This window comes from Cyprinus carpio, chromosome A13, assembly GCF_018340385.1.
Source record: "Cyprinus carpio isolate SPL01 chromosome A13, ASM1834038v1, whole genome shotgun sequence".
In the NCBI taxonomy this organism is placed as follows: Eukaryota; Metazoa; Chordata; class Actinopteri; order Cypriniformes; family Cyprinidae; genus Cyprinus; species Cyprinus carpio.
This window is the reverse complement of record NC_056584.1, coordinates 9,602,442-9,618,044: the sequence shown is the minus strand read 5'-3', so window position 1 is coordinate 9,618,044 and position 15,603 is coordinate 9,602,442. Positions and strand designations below refer to the sequence as shown.

At 37.5% G+C, this 15,603-nt stretch overlaps 3 protein-coding genes across 6 annotated transcripts; 2 read left to right on the top strand and 1 right to left on the bottom strand.

Moving 5' to 3' along the window:
- Positions 1–36: 36 nt before the first annotated feature.
- Positions 37–1,877, bottom strand: LOC109061613 (glutaredoxin domain-containing cysteine-rich protein 1-like). The gene is made up of 2 exons (XM_019078722.2): positions 1,130–1,877; positions 37–388 (listed from the first exon to the last, which is right to left on the bottom strand). The coding sequence occupies exons 1-2, from the start codon at positions 1,550–1,552 to the stop codon at positions 353–355; spliced, it is 459 nt and encodes a 152-aa protein (XP_018934267.1). The 5' UTR covers positions 1,553–1,877; the 3' UTR covers positions 37–352.
- Positions 1,878–3,245: 1,368 nt separating this feature from the next.
- LOC109061611 (protein O-mannose kinase-like) lies at positions 3,246–5,939 on the top strand. Of its 3 annotated transcripts, none has more exons than XM_042768679.1 (3): positions 3,246–3,429; positions 3,757–4,034; positions 4,361–5,939. In XM_042768679.1, the coding sequence occupies exons 2-3, from the start codon at positions 3,774–3,776 to the stop codon at positions 5,126–5,128; spliced, it is 1,029 nt and encodes a 342-aa protein (XP_042624613.1). In that variant the 5' UTR covers positions 3,246–3,429; positions 3,757–3,773; the 3' UTR covers positions 5,129–5,939. The 3 variants fall into 3 exon arrangements, with proteins under 3 accessions (XP_042624613.1, XP_042624612.1, XP_042624614.1); XM_042768678.1 differs by having other exon boundaries at positions 3,247–3,429; positions 3,760–4,034; XM_042768680.1 differs by having other exon boundaries at positions 3,249–3,397; positions 3,760–4,034.
- A 3,374-nt stretch (positions 5,940–9,313) lies between these two features.
- Positions 9,314–15,457, top strand: LOC109061610 (DDB1- and CUL4-associated factor 10-like). 2 transcript variants are annotated; one of them, XM_042768677.1, is made up of 7 exons: positions 9,314–9,933; positions 10,845–10,958; positions 11,251–11,448; positions 12,025–12,227; positions 13,311–13,382; positions 13,842–13,987; positions 14,066–15,457. In XM_042768677.1, exons 1-7 carry the CDS (start codon positions 9,545–9,547, stop codon positions 14,435–14,437), a joined length of 1,494 nt encoding a protein of 497 aa, XP_042624611.1. In that variant the 5' UTR covers positions 9,314–9,544; the 3' UTR covers positions 14,438–15,457. The 2 variants fall into 2 exon arrangements, with proteins under 2 accessions (XP_042624611.1, XP_042624609.1); XM_042768675.1 differs by having other exon boundaries at positions 9,317–9,933; positions 13,308–13,382.
- The last annotated feature ends 146 nt before the right edge of the window (positions 15,458–15,603 follow it).

Here is a 15,603-nt window from a genome sequence, read left to right as displayed (position 1 = left end):
TTAAAACATCTTATTTTCAAAAAAAAAAAAAAATCACAATAATTTCAGCACAAACAATGAAAGGTCATAAAGAAAAGGCACATCAAACATAGGCAAAGAGAACATTCCAAGCAACCATTTGACTTTACAGATATTTTCGGTTCATTTTTTCAAAAATGCTTTTGCAAAAAGTGAATATAAAATATATTTACAGAACTACAATATACACAAATATTGAGAAGCACTTAAAAACATTGGCCACTGATCACCACTTTCACACACTCAACCCTGTTGCACATCCCAGGGTGACGTCCTGTTGTGTGACCCAGCATCCTCTGCTGCAGGACATCCAGGGCTGTTTTCAGACAGAATCTCATGGTCTTTTAGGCCGGTTCATAATAAGGGAATCCTTTGAAAGACACACACTATTTATTAAGCTATTAGACACACATAATAGATCAATGATGAAATAGTTTATAAATCGGAAATTAACTACAGAATTAGAATATTTTTTATATTTCTTCAAGAGTAAGTAATGTACAGGTTAATTATAGTAACATTACACTGAAAACACTATGCCACGTGAAAAAATCTGTACTCTAGCAGCAGTAAGGTTTGAACATATCAAGTATTTGCATTTGTAAAAAGTATTAATAAAGAATGTGCGGTATGTCCAAACTTTTTACTGGTTGTAAAACTTGCTAATACTTTTACATGGTAATGTAATAATCCTTATATTACTGTACCAATCTGTTAAAGGGTGATATCCTATACATGAAGTAGAGTCATAATTTAACTCTGAATATGGCAAATATGTTGGGTGCATCTCATGAAAACAACCTCAAATCAAAAGGAAAAATAAATTAGGCTATATTCTGTATAAAACTGCCTATATTCTTAACTTAGCTGTCATAGTAACAATGCACAAATCTTTATTTTTAAGCATGTTATTATTTCATATTTCTAGTGATTTTTAGGTGAAATATAACCTGGACATGTCATTCGGTAAACATAGCCTCTCTCATACAGATTGAGTTCCTTTTTCTAAAACCTCACCCATCCATCCTCCCTTCCTTCTCTTATAGTCCTACAGAAAAATCTTTTCACAACTGTATTAAACATCAATAAATGTGCTTCAAACTAAACTTACCCCATACATTTTGGTCAGGTTGTTAAACAACACCTGTCCCGCGCTGACTTTATCTCTCACGCCCCGAATAGTTCCGTTCTTACTGAAGATGTTCACGCGTTTTCCGGTGAAAAGCTTCTCCTTGGTTGCACTAGCGTACATGAGCAGCTCGTCCGGTTCGCCGCCGCTGTCCTCCGGTTCTGGCCCCATCAGGCCGCTCAGGTGGCTGTTGGCCTCCGTGATGCCGGGCGAGGTGGAGCGCTCCGGCTCTGAGCTCGCGGTGGTGTCCGTGTCCGCGGAGTCTTCGAGCGCGTGCTCTCTGAACACCTCCTTCAGGACGCGACCGCTGCGCGCCGACGCCACGCGGAACCGCACTGTCCTCTCCGCTCGGTCCTCCTCAGCGCTGGATGTGCGACGCTCCATATTGCAGTCAAAAAACTTCATTATTCAATTTCTGTTTACCTTGAAGAGTGTGCCGGGGTAAAGTGCATTGCCCTGACATTAAAAGTCTGTCTGATCTTCAGATAAAGGGCTTGTGGCACGAGGGTGTCAATTCGACACCACATGCTTTAATATTTAATAAACGCTATCCATGGAAACCGTGGAAACCGACTTGTGTTCTCTTATGAATAAAAGATAGCTCACGTGTGGGTTAAAGAAGATATTGTGTATAACTAATAGCATGTGAAATATTTTTACCCCATGGTGACGATGCTTTGAAACATTGACTCCAGAGGCTTGTTGAAGTTCATCAGTAGATTTAGAAGTAGTTATCTTTAAAAAATATTAATACATTTAATACTGATATGAAAATATAAATATCTTGCTTTTTTTCAATATTAATTTGCACTACCAGTGCTAGAAGTAGGAAAAACGATGCCACAAATTTAATGTAGCCACAAAAATTATTTGGGCACTTTAAAATGTCAAGCTTAGAAATATCAGAATTTCACTGTAATAGACACAAAACATTAAACCAAGGAGCATCTGCAAATAAATAATTCTAGAGCTTTTCTGAGAATTAACTTCTTAGCCAATTTTTAACCACTCAAAAAAATTATATATATATATATATATATATATATATATATATATATATATATATATATATATATATATATATATATATATATATATACCTTACACCCTAAATTCGAGGTCATAATAAAAATGGAGTAAGATTATAATAAAATAAGATTAGATAATAAATCTAAATAAGTCAGATTTGAGTTTAATCTAAACTGAATAACTTGCGCGCTGAAAAGACCGAACACACAAGAATCCTTCAAAAATACCTTTCTTGGACCGAGTGCGTGGACCTTATATACTTTTTTTTTTTTTTTTTTTTTTTTTTTTTTTTTTACTTTTTTTTTTTCAACTTTCAAAGTTAGTTCAAGTTCACACAAGTGTCCAAACAGAATATTCATGGTGTAGTTCACGATATTATCCTGTCCATATTTCTGACAATCAGAAAGTGTCCAATTGTCCATTTTGATTATTGTATATTAATTTATATTCTCAAACATTCACATTTCATTAGTGAAATGTTTTGAATACAAGAGTGTGTATATGCTATATTTCCTTAAAATATATATCCTATATATCTATATTTTGTTATAGCCTACAGTGCAAAGACATTTATACATGTTTGAATACAGCTTATGCATCCAAATACTATTTGGGGCCACTGTATATTATAAATACACTGTTTGACCTTTTCATGTTTTTTATTTTTTTACAGTAATACATATTCTTAGAATATTTTATCTATGTAATCCATTAAACTCTGTTTGACCTTAAGATCTCAAACCAAATGAAAAATATTAATTCAAAATATTACTAATTATTTCCATTATTCATTCCTTTAAAAACGTTGAGGGGAGACTTGAAGCAGGGTTCAGAACTTCAATCTCAAATCTAACTTGGAAAGCATTTTGATTGTGCCTATATAGTTTATACTGAGCGTTCATTTGTGCTAAAGATACTGTCGAAAAATTTTTTTATAGTTTAGGATAATTTGGTAACCTTGCCCAATTTTTTGATTAGTAGTGTCGATGTATCAGGTGCTGGACGGCGATGTTGTTACACTGCGTTGGCGCTAGAGGGCGATGTGACTTCGGTATACAGTGTGCCTCTCTCAATAACTTCATAGAGTGAGACAATCCGGAACAACAACATTGAGGAGTCTGACGGCGTGGAACCTGAGCCACCAAATTATGCAACGCTTGCACAACAGAAATGAGTTGTTTTGACGTCTTGTGAACTGGAGGACATTAGTGTCTGCGGCTGGTGAACCAGTATACTTATACTAATGCAAATTGGTGTGTTAAAGGCATATAGTCGTAAAATCATATTAGACACAACCTCTAGGAAAAAATAAGTCTTTTTTTGTATTACCATTCTGTTTTCAGTACTTAAATCAGATGAAATACGTTTAAAAACTCAACATTTAGACAAAATGTGTTATAATAGTTGACATAAGGCACTAAAATGTCCCCAAATCCGAAATTTTTCAAATATAAATCTTTTTAAGTCTATATGGATGTCATCTGTTGTGAGTAATATGCTACCGATTATAACCTAAACCTCTGAATTTCTGATAATCTGACTGCTGTTCTTGTTTTCCCCCTGATATGTTGTGTTCTGATCAGGTTAGGATGTCATTATGGGTGGCACCTTTGGGATGAGGTGTGGACTGCCTGCGGTCCTGCTTTGTCTGGCAGCTCTCCTCTGCGCCAATCTGCTGCTGTATTTCTACCTAGATGCCCTGTATCAGGACACTAACCCTCTCTCAGCACACACGCAGTGCCCGCTTCGCCACTTTAAAGTGGGCACCATGACCACCTGTGTCCCTTGGCTTCAGTGTCCCGAAATTCGTGCTGAGGTGCGTCGTGTGAACCTCATCGGACAAGGAGCTGTGAAGAAGGTGAGTTTGGCTGCAGCTAATGATTTATGTTAATAAACAATTCATCCGTCCATTCATTTTTCTATTAATCATTTAAACAAATGGAAAACTATACAAAAATATTTTGAGCTTGTGTTAACCACAGACAATATTTCAGACATTTAATCCCATTCAAAAAACCCACTGATGGAACCTGAAGTTCTGGGGTTTAGCCTACAAAAATACATCATCTCTGCAGTGCTCTATAGAAATGAGTTATTAACCATTGTTAAGTGAGTGTGATTGTGCATTTGTGGGTGAGCTATTCCTTTAATACATCCTCAGAGATGCATGGTTGTGTTTTCTAGGTTTATCTGTCCGAGTGGCGGGGTCAGAAGGTGGCGCTCTCCATCTTGTCATCAGAGCAGTATACAGATGATTTCCTTCACGGACTGACGATGCTGCGTGGCTTGCAGAGCGCCCACGTCGTGATGCTTGTAGGGGCGTGTGAAGAGGATGGTGTGTTTGTTACAGAGTATCACCCTCTGGGATCAGCACTGACGCTTGATGCTACTCTCGCGCTAGACCGTTATCACTGGCGAAACTCTTGGCATACTCGTCTACAGCTGGCCATAGACTACGTCGCCTTCCTGGCGTACCTGCACAGCAGTCCGGTGGGCATCCGTGTCATGTGTGACTCCAACGACCTGCACAAAACTCTCAGCCAGTTTCTGCTCACATCTGACATGCGTCTGTTGGCCAACAACCTGGACGCGCTGCCTGAGGTGGAGAGGGGACGTCGAGGGGTGAAGTGCGGTCACCATGAGCTCACCGGGGACTTCGCTGCCCCGGAGCAGTTGTGGCCTCACGGCGAGGATGTGCAGTTCTCGGACGAAGCCATGCCTGGTTACGATGAAAAGACAGACATCTGGAAGATTCCAGATGTGACACGTTTCCTATTGGGGAGTGTCTTGGGAAGTGACGTCATCCATTTCCACTTGTTTCAGATCTACACCGAATGCAAGAGGAAGGAGCCTCACATGCGGCCGACGGCGCTCGAGGTGCTCAGTGTGTATCGCTCTGTCTACGACAGCATGATAGAGACTCAATCACAGAGAGATAGAGATATGTTGTAGAGTGTAATGGTCATTAAAGGGGTCATTCAACCAAAAACCTGTACGACTTACTTTCTTTTGTAGAACTTAAAAGAAGATATTATGAGAAATGTTCCTTGTGATGGAAGCCAGCGGTCATCAAAATGGTTTAGTCACCAACAATCTTCTTTTGTGTTCCACAGAACAAGTCATACAGGTTTGAAATTAATGATAGGATTTTTAGGCGGACTATACGTTTAAGTTTGAAAGATACCATTGCAGTGCAGTGGGTTTTGTCATACTACACTGAAGAAGAATATGCAGCAAATTTATGACAGCAACATCCAGAAGAGGATGAGATGCAGCATCTCAGGGTTTCAGATCTGAATCCAGCTCCAAATTCTTACTTATGCTGAGACATTTTGCATAACTATACCTCATTAAAGTTCTGTTAAGTTAAGTGAATAGAACTTACCTCACTGATGCAGTGATTAAGTGTGTGGATTTTATTTGAATTTTAATAAGATAACATTATAAATACAGAACCTGCTTTGTTTTGTTCTCTCTCAGTATTTGGAAGCCTTTAATAAATCATTTTCTGAACAAAGTGTGATAGTGTTGATAATATAGTATGATAAGTGCTTTCGAAACAGTTCTCCATGAAGCTTTGAAACATTTACTGATCATTTCTAAATTCCGATGTTTCGCTGCTAGATGGCGTTGATCTAGTGAACCCATGAACTAGTGCCTAATCAATGGTTTGATCGTCATAAATAATGTACAGAATCAGGTCTAGGTATTGACAGAGAATGTAGGCAAAGACAGTGGTAATATTTTAATAAATTAATTTATTCATTCATTCATCGGTGTGTGCATTAAAAGTAATCTGAGCTCTACAGAAAATCATGAAGTTAACGTTTACAATATCTTTAATGTATTCATGCCTAGTTTACATTTTGCGATGAAGATTACACTTACAGTCGAGATTACATATTTGCAATTAGTTCCTAAAAGGTCTCCTTATGGATATTTGGACTGAGTTCCGTTACATTTACACTGATTTGACCAGCAGGTGCCGTCGATTTGGAAAAGCTTTGTTTCTCCCATCACAAGTTGAATGTGAAGGACTGTGAATCAAACATGTATGAATCTTCAGTCAGTTGATGTAGAAAACTGTCACGAGCACTTCTGATATAAAAGTTCAAAGCATTTGTTTTCATTTGTTTTGGCACATATAGGTGTATTTACTGAGCATGCTTATTGGACATGCACATGGTATGGAATAAGTTAACACATTCTCAAAGTAAAATAAAGGCTTTTTAATTTTTATATTAAAAAGACTTACCCCCGGTTCCACAGACAAGGCTTAAGCCTAGCCCCAGACTAAAATGTAAGTCTGAGCTGTTTCAACTGAAAGAAACTTGCACTGATTGATCTTGAAATATGTCAGTGCCCTCGTTTTGTCTCAAGATGCACACCAGTAATGTTTTTTAAGGCATGTTTATAAAAATTATTTAGAAATTCTAATTGAACCATGGCCTAGTCCTGCCTTAAGCTAAGCCCCATCTGTGACCTTAAAGAAATCAAAACTGTCTTACTTTTTTTGAGCATGAAAAACATCAATCAACAAATGTCTTAATATGACCATTTTCAAGCATCTCTCACACACACACACACACACAACCTATAAAATATATATAAACAAATCACAAAATGCAAGGATAAATAAAGTATATATATGTGGGCAGTTACATACATTTGAGAAGCTTTAGAATTTTTATTGTTTTTATAAGCTTCTTATTTTGTGATCTCATATTGGAAAGGGTTTAAAAATATATTTTAAAATCAGTTACAAAAGGTAATATATGATGGTTTCTATTGAATTATTTTTGATCTAAGAATATAAAATTTGCTTACAGATTAATAATGTATTTTATTATTATTATTTTTTTTTTAATATGGGTTTTGAAAACAAAGTAAAATATAATGAGGTTCTAAATTAAGGGCTTTATTATTTTTTTGTTAAATTAAACACAAAGTGAAATAGAAAAAGGGCAATAGAAAAATAAATATTCAATATATCACAAACAACATAAATGTTACAAAATGTACAAACAAAACAAACACTATGAATAGAACTTTATAAACAAACATCAACAATTTTGTGAAGTACTAAGTAATATTTTGTCAAGTACTTCTGCTTTATTAAAATAACATATTTGTATGGTAATATGTAAATGATTGTGGTTATGATAAGGACTGCCTTAAAAATAAATGGAAGTAAACAGGGGAGCTGCGTTTCTTTCTGGATAAAAAACACGATAATGTCTACATTTATCAAACGATTTCAGAGGTTTGTGATCTACATGCAGTTAAAAACAACTTTGCCTCCAGTTATTTAGTTAGGTTTGGAAAATTATACATTTTTGTAAGAAATTGTGAAAGCTCACACTTGTCTCACTTGTTGATTTCGTTCGTGATTTGGTTTACAATTCTAATGTTAATGAAGTAAAACTGTGACATATATGTGTAATGTAATTTGATTGTACATTAAATGAAATTAAGTTGTTTCATTGCTTTCTCTGTGTTCAACCCCAACATTTTAGCTTTTCTTGTGCTTCAGGTCAGAACACAGCTCATTTCCTTTGAAATACTGGAAAAAAATTTAAATAATACATCTTTAAACACTAATCATTTACCATCACTGAGAAAATTGAATACAACCAGCAAATACAAATCAGAAAGTGACACACTGGAAGTCGCTTTTTTATTTTGATAGCACTCTATACAGATAAACTCCACAACAAACAATAACAAATATAGTAAAAGTGATATGTAATATTAAAAAGTATATGTAGTACAACTTGTAGTAAAGTGAATAATATAAATATAGAGTACAACAGTACAATAACATAAGTGATATGATAGATTTATAATAGCACAAATTATATGTATAATACCATAATGAATGAATAACAATAAATGAATAATAGCAAGAAGACTATGTAATATCAAGGGGTGGAGTAATACATAACAGACATTAATGAAGAATAAATTAATAGTAAATTATAAAGTAAAATAAGTAATTGTGAAATGTACAGTCTAATAACAGTATTTGTGTGATAATTATTAAACAAATTAAGACACAACTAATGACAACACAAAAAAAATGTGGATGTGAATTCCAAATTGTGTTTAATTAATGAGCTCCTTAAGTATAATATATACATGTGTACACACACACACACACACACACACACACACATATATATAATAAAAAATCCAGCTCAAGATACACATTTTATTTCAGTTTTGAGTTCTAGCTTTCCCTGAGAATAGAGCGGTTTAGTTGCGATGACCAATAAAGATTTATTCCGTAAGATTTTCTTATATATATTCAATATGAGTAAAAATAATGTAAACAACTTGACGATGCTTGATTTTGCTCTACAATGCACATTATATAAATAATTCTGAAACAGTTGTTTATTTTTCCATATATGTTAAAACATGGGAATGTTTGGGGTGTGAGTGTGTGCAGTTTACGCTGTACATCAAAATGTCAAAGTATAGTTATGTTTATCACAGACCAGAATATGAGATGCCCCCCCCCCCAAAAAAAAACTTTCTATTAATCAAAAATAATAATCATTATTACAACATCAAGGGCAATAATAAACAGTGATTTTGTCATGATATTGGTTCACTAATGAGTTCCTGTGTTTTTCATTTCGAGGCTATTTACATTATGTAGTTTTTGTGTAAATACACATACAGTACATGATCAGCATTAAACATCCTGTGTAAATCATTTTAAATGCAGTGGTATTGTGATTGACTGAAGAGATATTGACAAAAACGACAGAGACATTTAATAAGGTAATTGTATTAAATATATTGTTACCCTTAGGGTCAAAAATGTCTGGGCTTTAACTAGTACGGTTTGAATATAACCAGGGTCATTCTGGCCTATTCTGGGCTTTAACTAGTACAGATACAACATTAGGCTGTGGAAGTATAGCCTTGTCTCTTGGAAATGCAGAGAACAGGCTTTTTTCAGCTTTCCTTAAGGCTTTCCTTGTCCTGTTTGCAATTGGCTAAAAAGGAAAATAATATATGTATGTCCCGATGAGAGAGTATGGAGAGTTGCCCGCTCCAATATGGCGGCGACGCTGACGAGCGGTCGAGCGGCCAATGAGCCGTCTAGCTATTTATTATGTGTATGGTCTACTAGTTCAGTTAGGTTTTAATTTATGCAGAGAAGGAACCGGAAATACGTAGTATGTTGTACCCGCACACATCCGCCGCACTCTTGTGTTTGTATTAATGGATGTTTAAGCGGTTTCTGCACAGATCGCAAGACGGCCTGGCTCGCAGGTCCAGTGCCTGTCCGCCCGCTGCAGGAGGGTGAGTTCGGGTGAGTCTCAGGACAGAGCCGCTGGAGACATTCGAGCAACAATGAGCTCGGGACAGCCGAGCGACAACGAGGAGCCCGAGGAGCCGCGCGCCGCGGAGGAGAACGACGACAGCGATGAAGACACGGTCCCCGCGAGACCATCATCACCGCGGGCGGGCCGCAGGAGTACCGGGGCGCAGGGCAGCTCGGGGCTCGAGTCGGGCACGGGCGGCGGGACGGGCTCGAGGGGCAGGGGCTCGAGCGCCTGCGACTCTCTCTTCTCGTGGGTTTGCAGGAGGACAGTCGGCAGGGGGCCGTTCGTAGACCCCGCGCGGGATCATTTCCGAAACATGACACGGCTTTATTCGTCCATGAGTCCGGCTACGGATTCGGTGAACCTCAGCACACAAACCCACGGGGCTGTCTTTAACCTGGAGTACTCTCCGGACGGGTAAGCGCTGCGCTCAGACCCGCCCTCGGCATCAGTCCTGTTATGAGTGTCTCTTCAGTCATGTACACTTTCGACTACTTAACATTTAAGCAAAATAAGCTTTTCCCAAAAGTATTCTTTGTTAAAACATTGTATGTACTGAAACATGTGAACGTTACAAGGAATACTTGCTGAATGCTCTTAATTTAAGTTAGCTAGCAGTCGAGTAATTCTGAATGCATGAAGATGAAAAATAAATGACTGTTTCTGAATAAATGAATTAAAATGTCTTATACTGACTGACTCGGTAACTACTTTAAAGTCACGAAAAAAGAAAAAAAAAACTAAAATTTAAATTCTCCAATTTGAAAAAAAAAAAAATCAGATATGGAAAAAATAAATAAAATAATAATTAAATGATTAAAAAGTAGTTCAGATCTCTGAACAATTAGTTTTTGTTCACACCAGGTTTGAATTAAAAAAAATATATATATTGCACGTGTGCAAAAGACTAAGTACAATTCTCACTCAATAAGGGAACATGGCTTGCTGATTAAAACTGAAAAGTTAATCAATGAAATTGTCATACTCTTAAAATGGTGTGAGCATCACGTGCAAAATGATCCATTCTTTTAATAAAATATGTCAGACATGCGTGTATGTTCCATAAATATTTATAACATGGAATGTTTGGGAAGTCTGCCAAATTGTCAAGTGTGTACTATAGTATTGACATTTCCCTGCTGTTGAAATCTGCTGCAATAAGCGTTTAATGCTATTTTTTTTTTTTTTTTTTTTTTTTTTTACGGTCTATACTTTTTTTTTTTTTTTTAAATAAAACTTTTTTTTGTTTTGTTTTATAATAGGATACGTGTACCATATAGAAAAGTTCTGACCTAATTGACAAACACCTGTATATTGCTTTTTTCTAGGTCAGTTTTGACAGTTGCTTGTGAGCAGACAGAAGTGCTTTTGTTTGACCCCATTTCCTCCAGACATATCAAAACACTGGTGGAGGCTCATGAGGACTGTGTAAACAACATAAGGTACATGTGCACACAGTATATGATCGATCACAGTGTGCAGGAACCTCAGCTGCATGAACAAAAGCTTTACTATAACAGTCTTTTATGTAAGAGCTAATTCATAGTAGTAGGAACTAATTCAAAAGAATTTGCATGTTGAACGCTAGGATTTGCGTACTGTACGATTTGGATGACTTAGTTGCTTCTGTTTTTTCCTGCTTTTGTTTTTCCATCTCTTACACACGGATACTATCTGGCACATTCATAAAGTTCTAAGTGTGAGGTTGTATGGCTGATGTTGTGTACTGTTCAGGTTTCTCGACAACCGGCTGTTTGCAACCTGCTCCGATGACACCACCATTGCATTGTGGGATTTGCGTAAACTCAACTCGAAGGTGTGCACGTTACATGGCCACGCCAGCTGGGTCAAGAACATCGAGTACGATACACACACTCGCCTGCTGGTGACGTCAGGATTTGACGGAAATGTCATCACGTGGGACACCAACAGGTACGTTTTGTGGTTTGGAGGTGTGTGTTTCTTAGCTGTAGCATTACATCACTTTTCTCACCTCTGCAGTAAATGGGTGCTGTTAGAATGAGAGTCCAAGCAGCTGATAAAAACATCACAATAATCCACAAATAATTGTCTATGTTATGTTTAGAGGACTCAATGTAGCCAGAGGCAACAGTTTAAAGTTAAAAACATCTTAATGATGTATTTGTTTCTTGCAAACACGCAGCTTTTCTCTTCACAAGACTTTTGTTGATGGACTGGAGACGTGTCAGTTATTTGTGGATTATTGTGATGTTTTTATCAGCTGTTTGGACTTTCATTCTGACGGCACCCATTCACTGCAGAGGATCCATTGGTGAGCAAGTGATGTAATGCTAAGTTTTTCCAAATCTGTTTCGATGAAGAAACAAACTCATCTACATCTTGGATGGCCTGAGGGTAAGTACATTTTTAGAAAATGTTCAGCAAATTTAGATTTTTCATCAATTATTTCTTTAAGATTGCATGTTTAAGTGGTTGTGTGCAGCTGTGTGTCATTGTACTTTAATTGTGCTGTCATTGTTTGTTTAGGTTCACGGAAGATGGCTGTCCACACAAGAAGTTTTTCCACACACGCTATCTAATGAGGATGCGTCTGACTCCAGACTGCAGTAAGATGTTGATCTCCACCTCCTCGGGTTACCTGCTCATCTTACATGACCTTGACCTCACCCAGAGCCTCGAGGTCTGCAGCTACCGCATCCTACGGGCCCGCAGAGCTCCTCTCTGCACAGGTACATACATAAAGCATAAACAAAGAAGATATAAGTGAGTCTGAAATGAGGAGATATGGATGCGGCATGGAAATGAATAAGTATTCAAAGGATGAAATTTGCTATAGGTACGATAGGGCAACATTCAAAATTTAAGAATGGTGTTTCTTTCAGCTCATGAGCTGGAATTTGAACTGAATTTTAAATGAAATTTTCTGTACTGCAAAGACACATAGACAAGGGATTAATTAATTGATCCAACACCATTAATACAAAAAGTTTCATAGGTGTTTTAAGGTTTCCATGTTGTAGCCTTTTTCATGTTGTTAAGCCATTTTAAAGACTGGAGTAAATTGGATTGTTCTGGGGAATTAAATATTTTTCTATTGGTCCATAAAATAAAAATAAAGTTTTATTAAATATGAAATGCATACAAATTGATTGTAAGCATTAATTATTATTAACACAACATATACTCACAATAAAAAAAATATTTTTTGATGTTTTTGAAAGTCTCTTATGCTCACCAAGGCAGCATTTATTTGATCAGAAATGCAGTTAAAAGCAATATTGTGAAATATTATTACAATTGAAAATTTATTTTGAAATGTAATTTATTCCTTTGATGGCAAAGCTGAATTTTCAGCATCATTACGCCAGTCTTCGGTATCACATGATCTTTCAGAAATCATTCTCATATTCTGATATGCAGCTCAAACATTTATTAGTATGAATGCTGAAATATGTTGTGCTGCTTAATGTTTTTGTGGAAACATACACAACATACATTTTTTTCAGGATTTTGTGATAAAGTTCAAAAGAACAGCATTTATTTGAAATAGAAACCAAAACATTATGCTTGTCCTTACTATCACTTTTGATCAATTTAATGCATCCTTGTTCAATAAAATTATTCATTACGTACATTTTTTATGTATGTTGTGTGTGTTTGACTTGTTCATGGGTAACTCATAAAATATTTAGTAAAATTACTTTTAATAAAGTATTATTTGAAAACTACTGGTTAATTACGTTGCAAATCCTGTCCCTTTCATCATCATCATCATCATCATTTTAAAGATCAAGTCTCTCTTTTCTTTCAAGGTTCATCAGCAGGTTCCAGGTCGGCGGGTTCCCGTCACACCATTGACAGCAAAACCCATCCACACAGAGAGGGTAAGACTGGAAGATTTGAAAGAGATACTCCATCCCAAAATGAAAATGTTGTCATTAATCACTTACCCCCATGTTGTTCCAAACCTGTAAAAACTCTGTTTGTCCTCGGAACACAATTCCACAAGGATGCGCTGTTTTATTTCAAATCAAAGCTAAATACATGTAGAAACAGCTCATCCTTGTGGCGCGGATGACACAGAAGAGCATACGCAGCATACAGTGATATGGAGAGACACAGAGGAGACTGCTGACAAAGGAATTATTGAATAAAGTCGTTATTTTTGTTTTCTTCGCTTACAAAAAGTGTCCCGTCGCTTCATATAACCCAGATTGCACGTCTGATGGCAGATGGAGTATTCTGACAACGACTTTCATGCCTTTTATGGACCTTGACACTGTTGACACCTAATTCTGGTTTTATGTGTTTTTACCCCAGTGTTCACATTTTGTCTTATGCAGGTCTGTCACCCAGAAACAGTCTTGAGGTTTTAACCCCAGAGATCCCAGGTGAGAGGGACCGTGGGAACTGCATCACATCCTTGCAACTTCACCCTAAAGGCTGGGCCACATTGTTGCGCTGCTCCAGCAACATGGACGACCAGGAGGTCAGTGCTGCAACCTAAACCTAAAAAGTGTGCAACATGCGGAATTAATTTCAACAGTCTTGTTTCTGTCTTTCTCAGTGGACGTGTGTGTATGAGTTTCAAGAGGGCGCTCCACCTCGACCCCCGGTGTCTCCTCGCTGCTCTCTGCGTCTCACACACTACATCGAGGAGGCTAACGTCGGCCGCGGCTACATTAAGGAGCTGTGCTTCAGTCCTGATGGCCGGCTCATCTGCTCGCCGTACGGTTACGGTGTGCGCTTGCTGGCGTTCGATGAGCACTGCGCCGAGCTGGTGGACTGCATGCCTGTACGGACGGCTCTGCTGCGGGAGATTCGCTCCATCTACTCTCACAGCGACGTGGTGCTCACCTCAAAGTTCTCACCCACTCACTGTCAGTTCGCATCGGGCTGCCTTAGTGGACGCGTAGCTCTGTATCAACCACACTTTTAACACATACAAATGCATTCGAATTTACACTGATCGCTGAACTATATGGAAGAAGCTTCTGATTGGTCACATGGATAATGGGAGAACGAAACTACCTTAGAGTGTGTGTGTGTGTGTGTGTGTGTGTGTGTGTGTGTGTGTGTGTGTGTGTGTGAGAGAGGTCACACTGCATGTGAATGGCCTGCTACAAGTTTGTCATTTTTAGATGTAATTGTTCTTTATGGTGTGTAAACCTAATAGTCTGTGCGAGAATGAAAGCAAACACGATGGAGGTTGAGTGAGTCACATGAGCTTTAGAGAATTATGGGATGTTTTTTGGATGCTCATCCATGCAGCACTCCAGTAACCTAAGCCAGTCATTTTCATTTAACTGTAAGCAGTTCAAGCCGATGGCAATTTTTGCATTTTGCCAAACATTTTAGCATTTACAATGCCATATTCGTTTTCAGAAGGTTTTGTCACTTTTTACTAATTGTTCATTTTTATTTTTGGACTGCTTTTCTGTAACAACACTAAATGAGGTCTGGTTTGTAGATTGTCAGAGCAGTATGTACCATGTACGTGTGAGTATTGGGATGAATACGACTTCTGCCAATGGTTGATTGAATGGACTGGGAATTTTGAAATGTTTTGTTTTTCATATGCTTCTGGCCTCTACATGGACAATCAGCAGTTATGAAACGTTCAGATGCTCTCGATGCACATCGGTGGGAGCTTTGAACTCTGGACGCGAGGAGTTCTGATGCAGGCTTAACTGTTGGATGAGTGTTTTATACAGATGAGTTTAGCTTTCTTAAGTCGAAAAAGAGGACAAAATCTGAATGTTCAGCTTTTCTGGGACTAATATCAGCTGGTCATCCTTCTCCGTTATTAAAATAGTGACCGTTCTTGAACATGGAAATTTAAAAGCAGAGTAACAGTGAAAGTTAGCTTTACTCTATTCTCTCTTGATTCACTCTATTCATGTTAACAGTGCTAAGGATGCAGTGGTACAGCTAAATTAAATAAAGAAACTTTTTCATATCTTCTGTGTGGCATGCTGTAAATATGAGCTGTTTTTGAGCAAAAATGAGAGTTGTGTTAGCATACCTTGGACTGATGGAATGCACTAAAGTAAGCTTCAGCATCTGGCTCTCTTAAACAGATCATTTAGTCACTCGCTTTAGGTC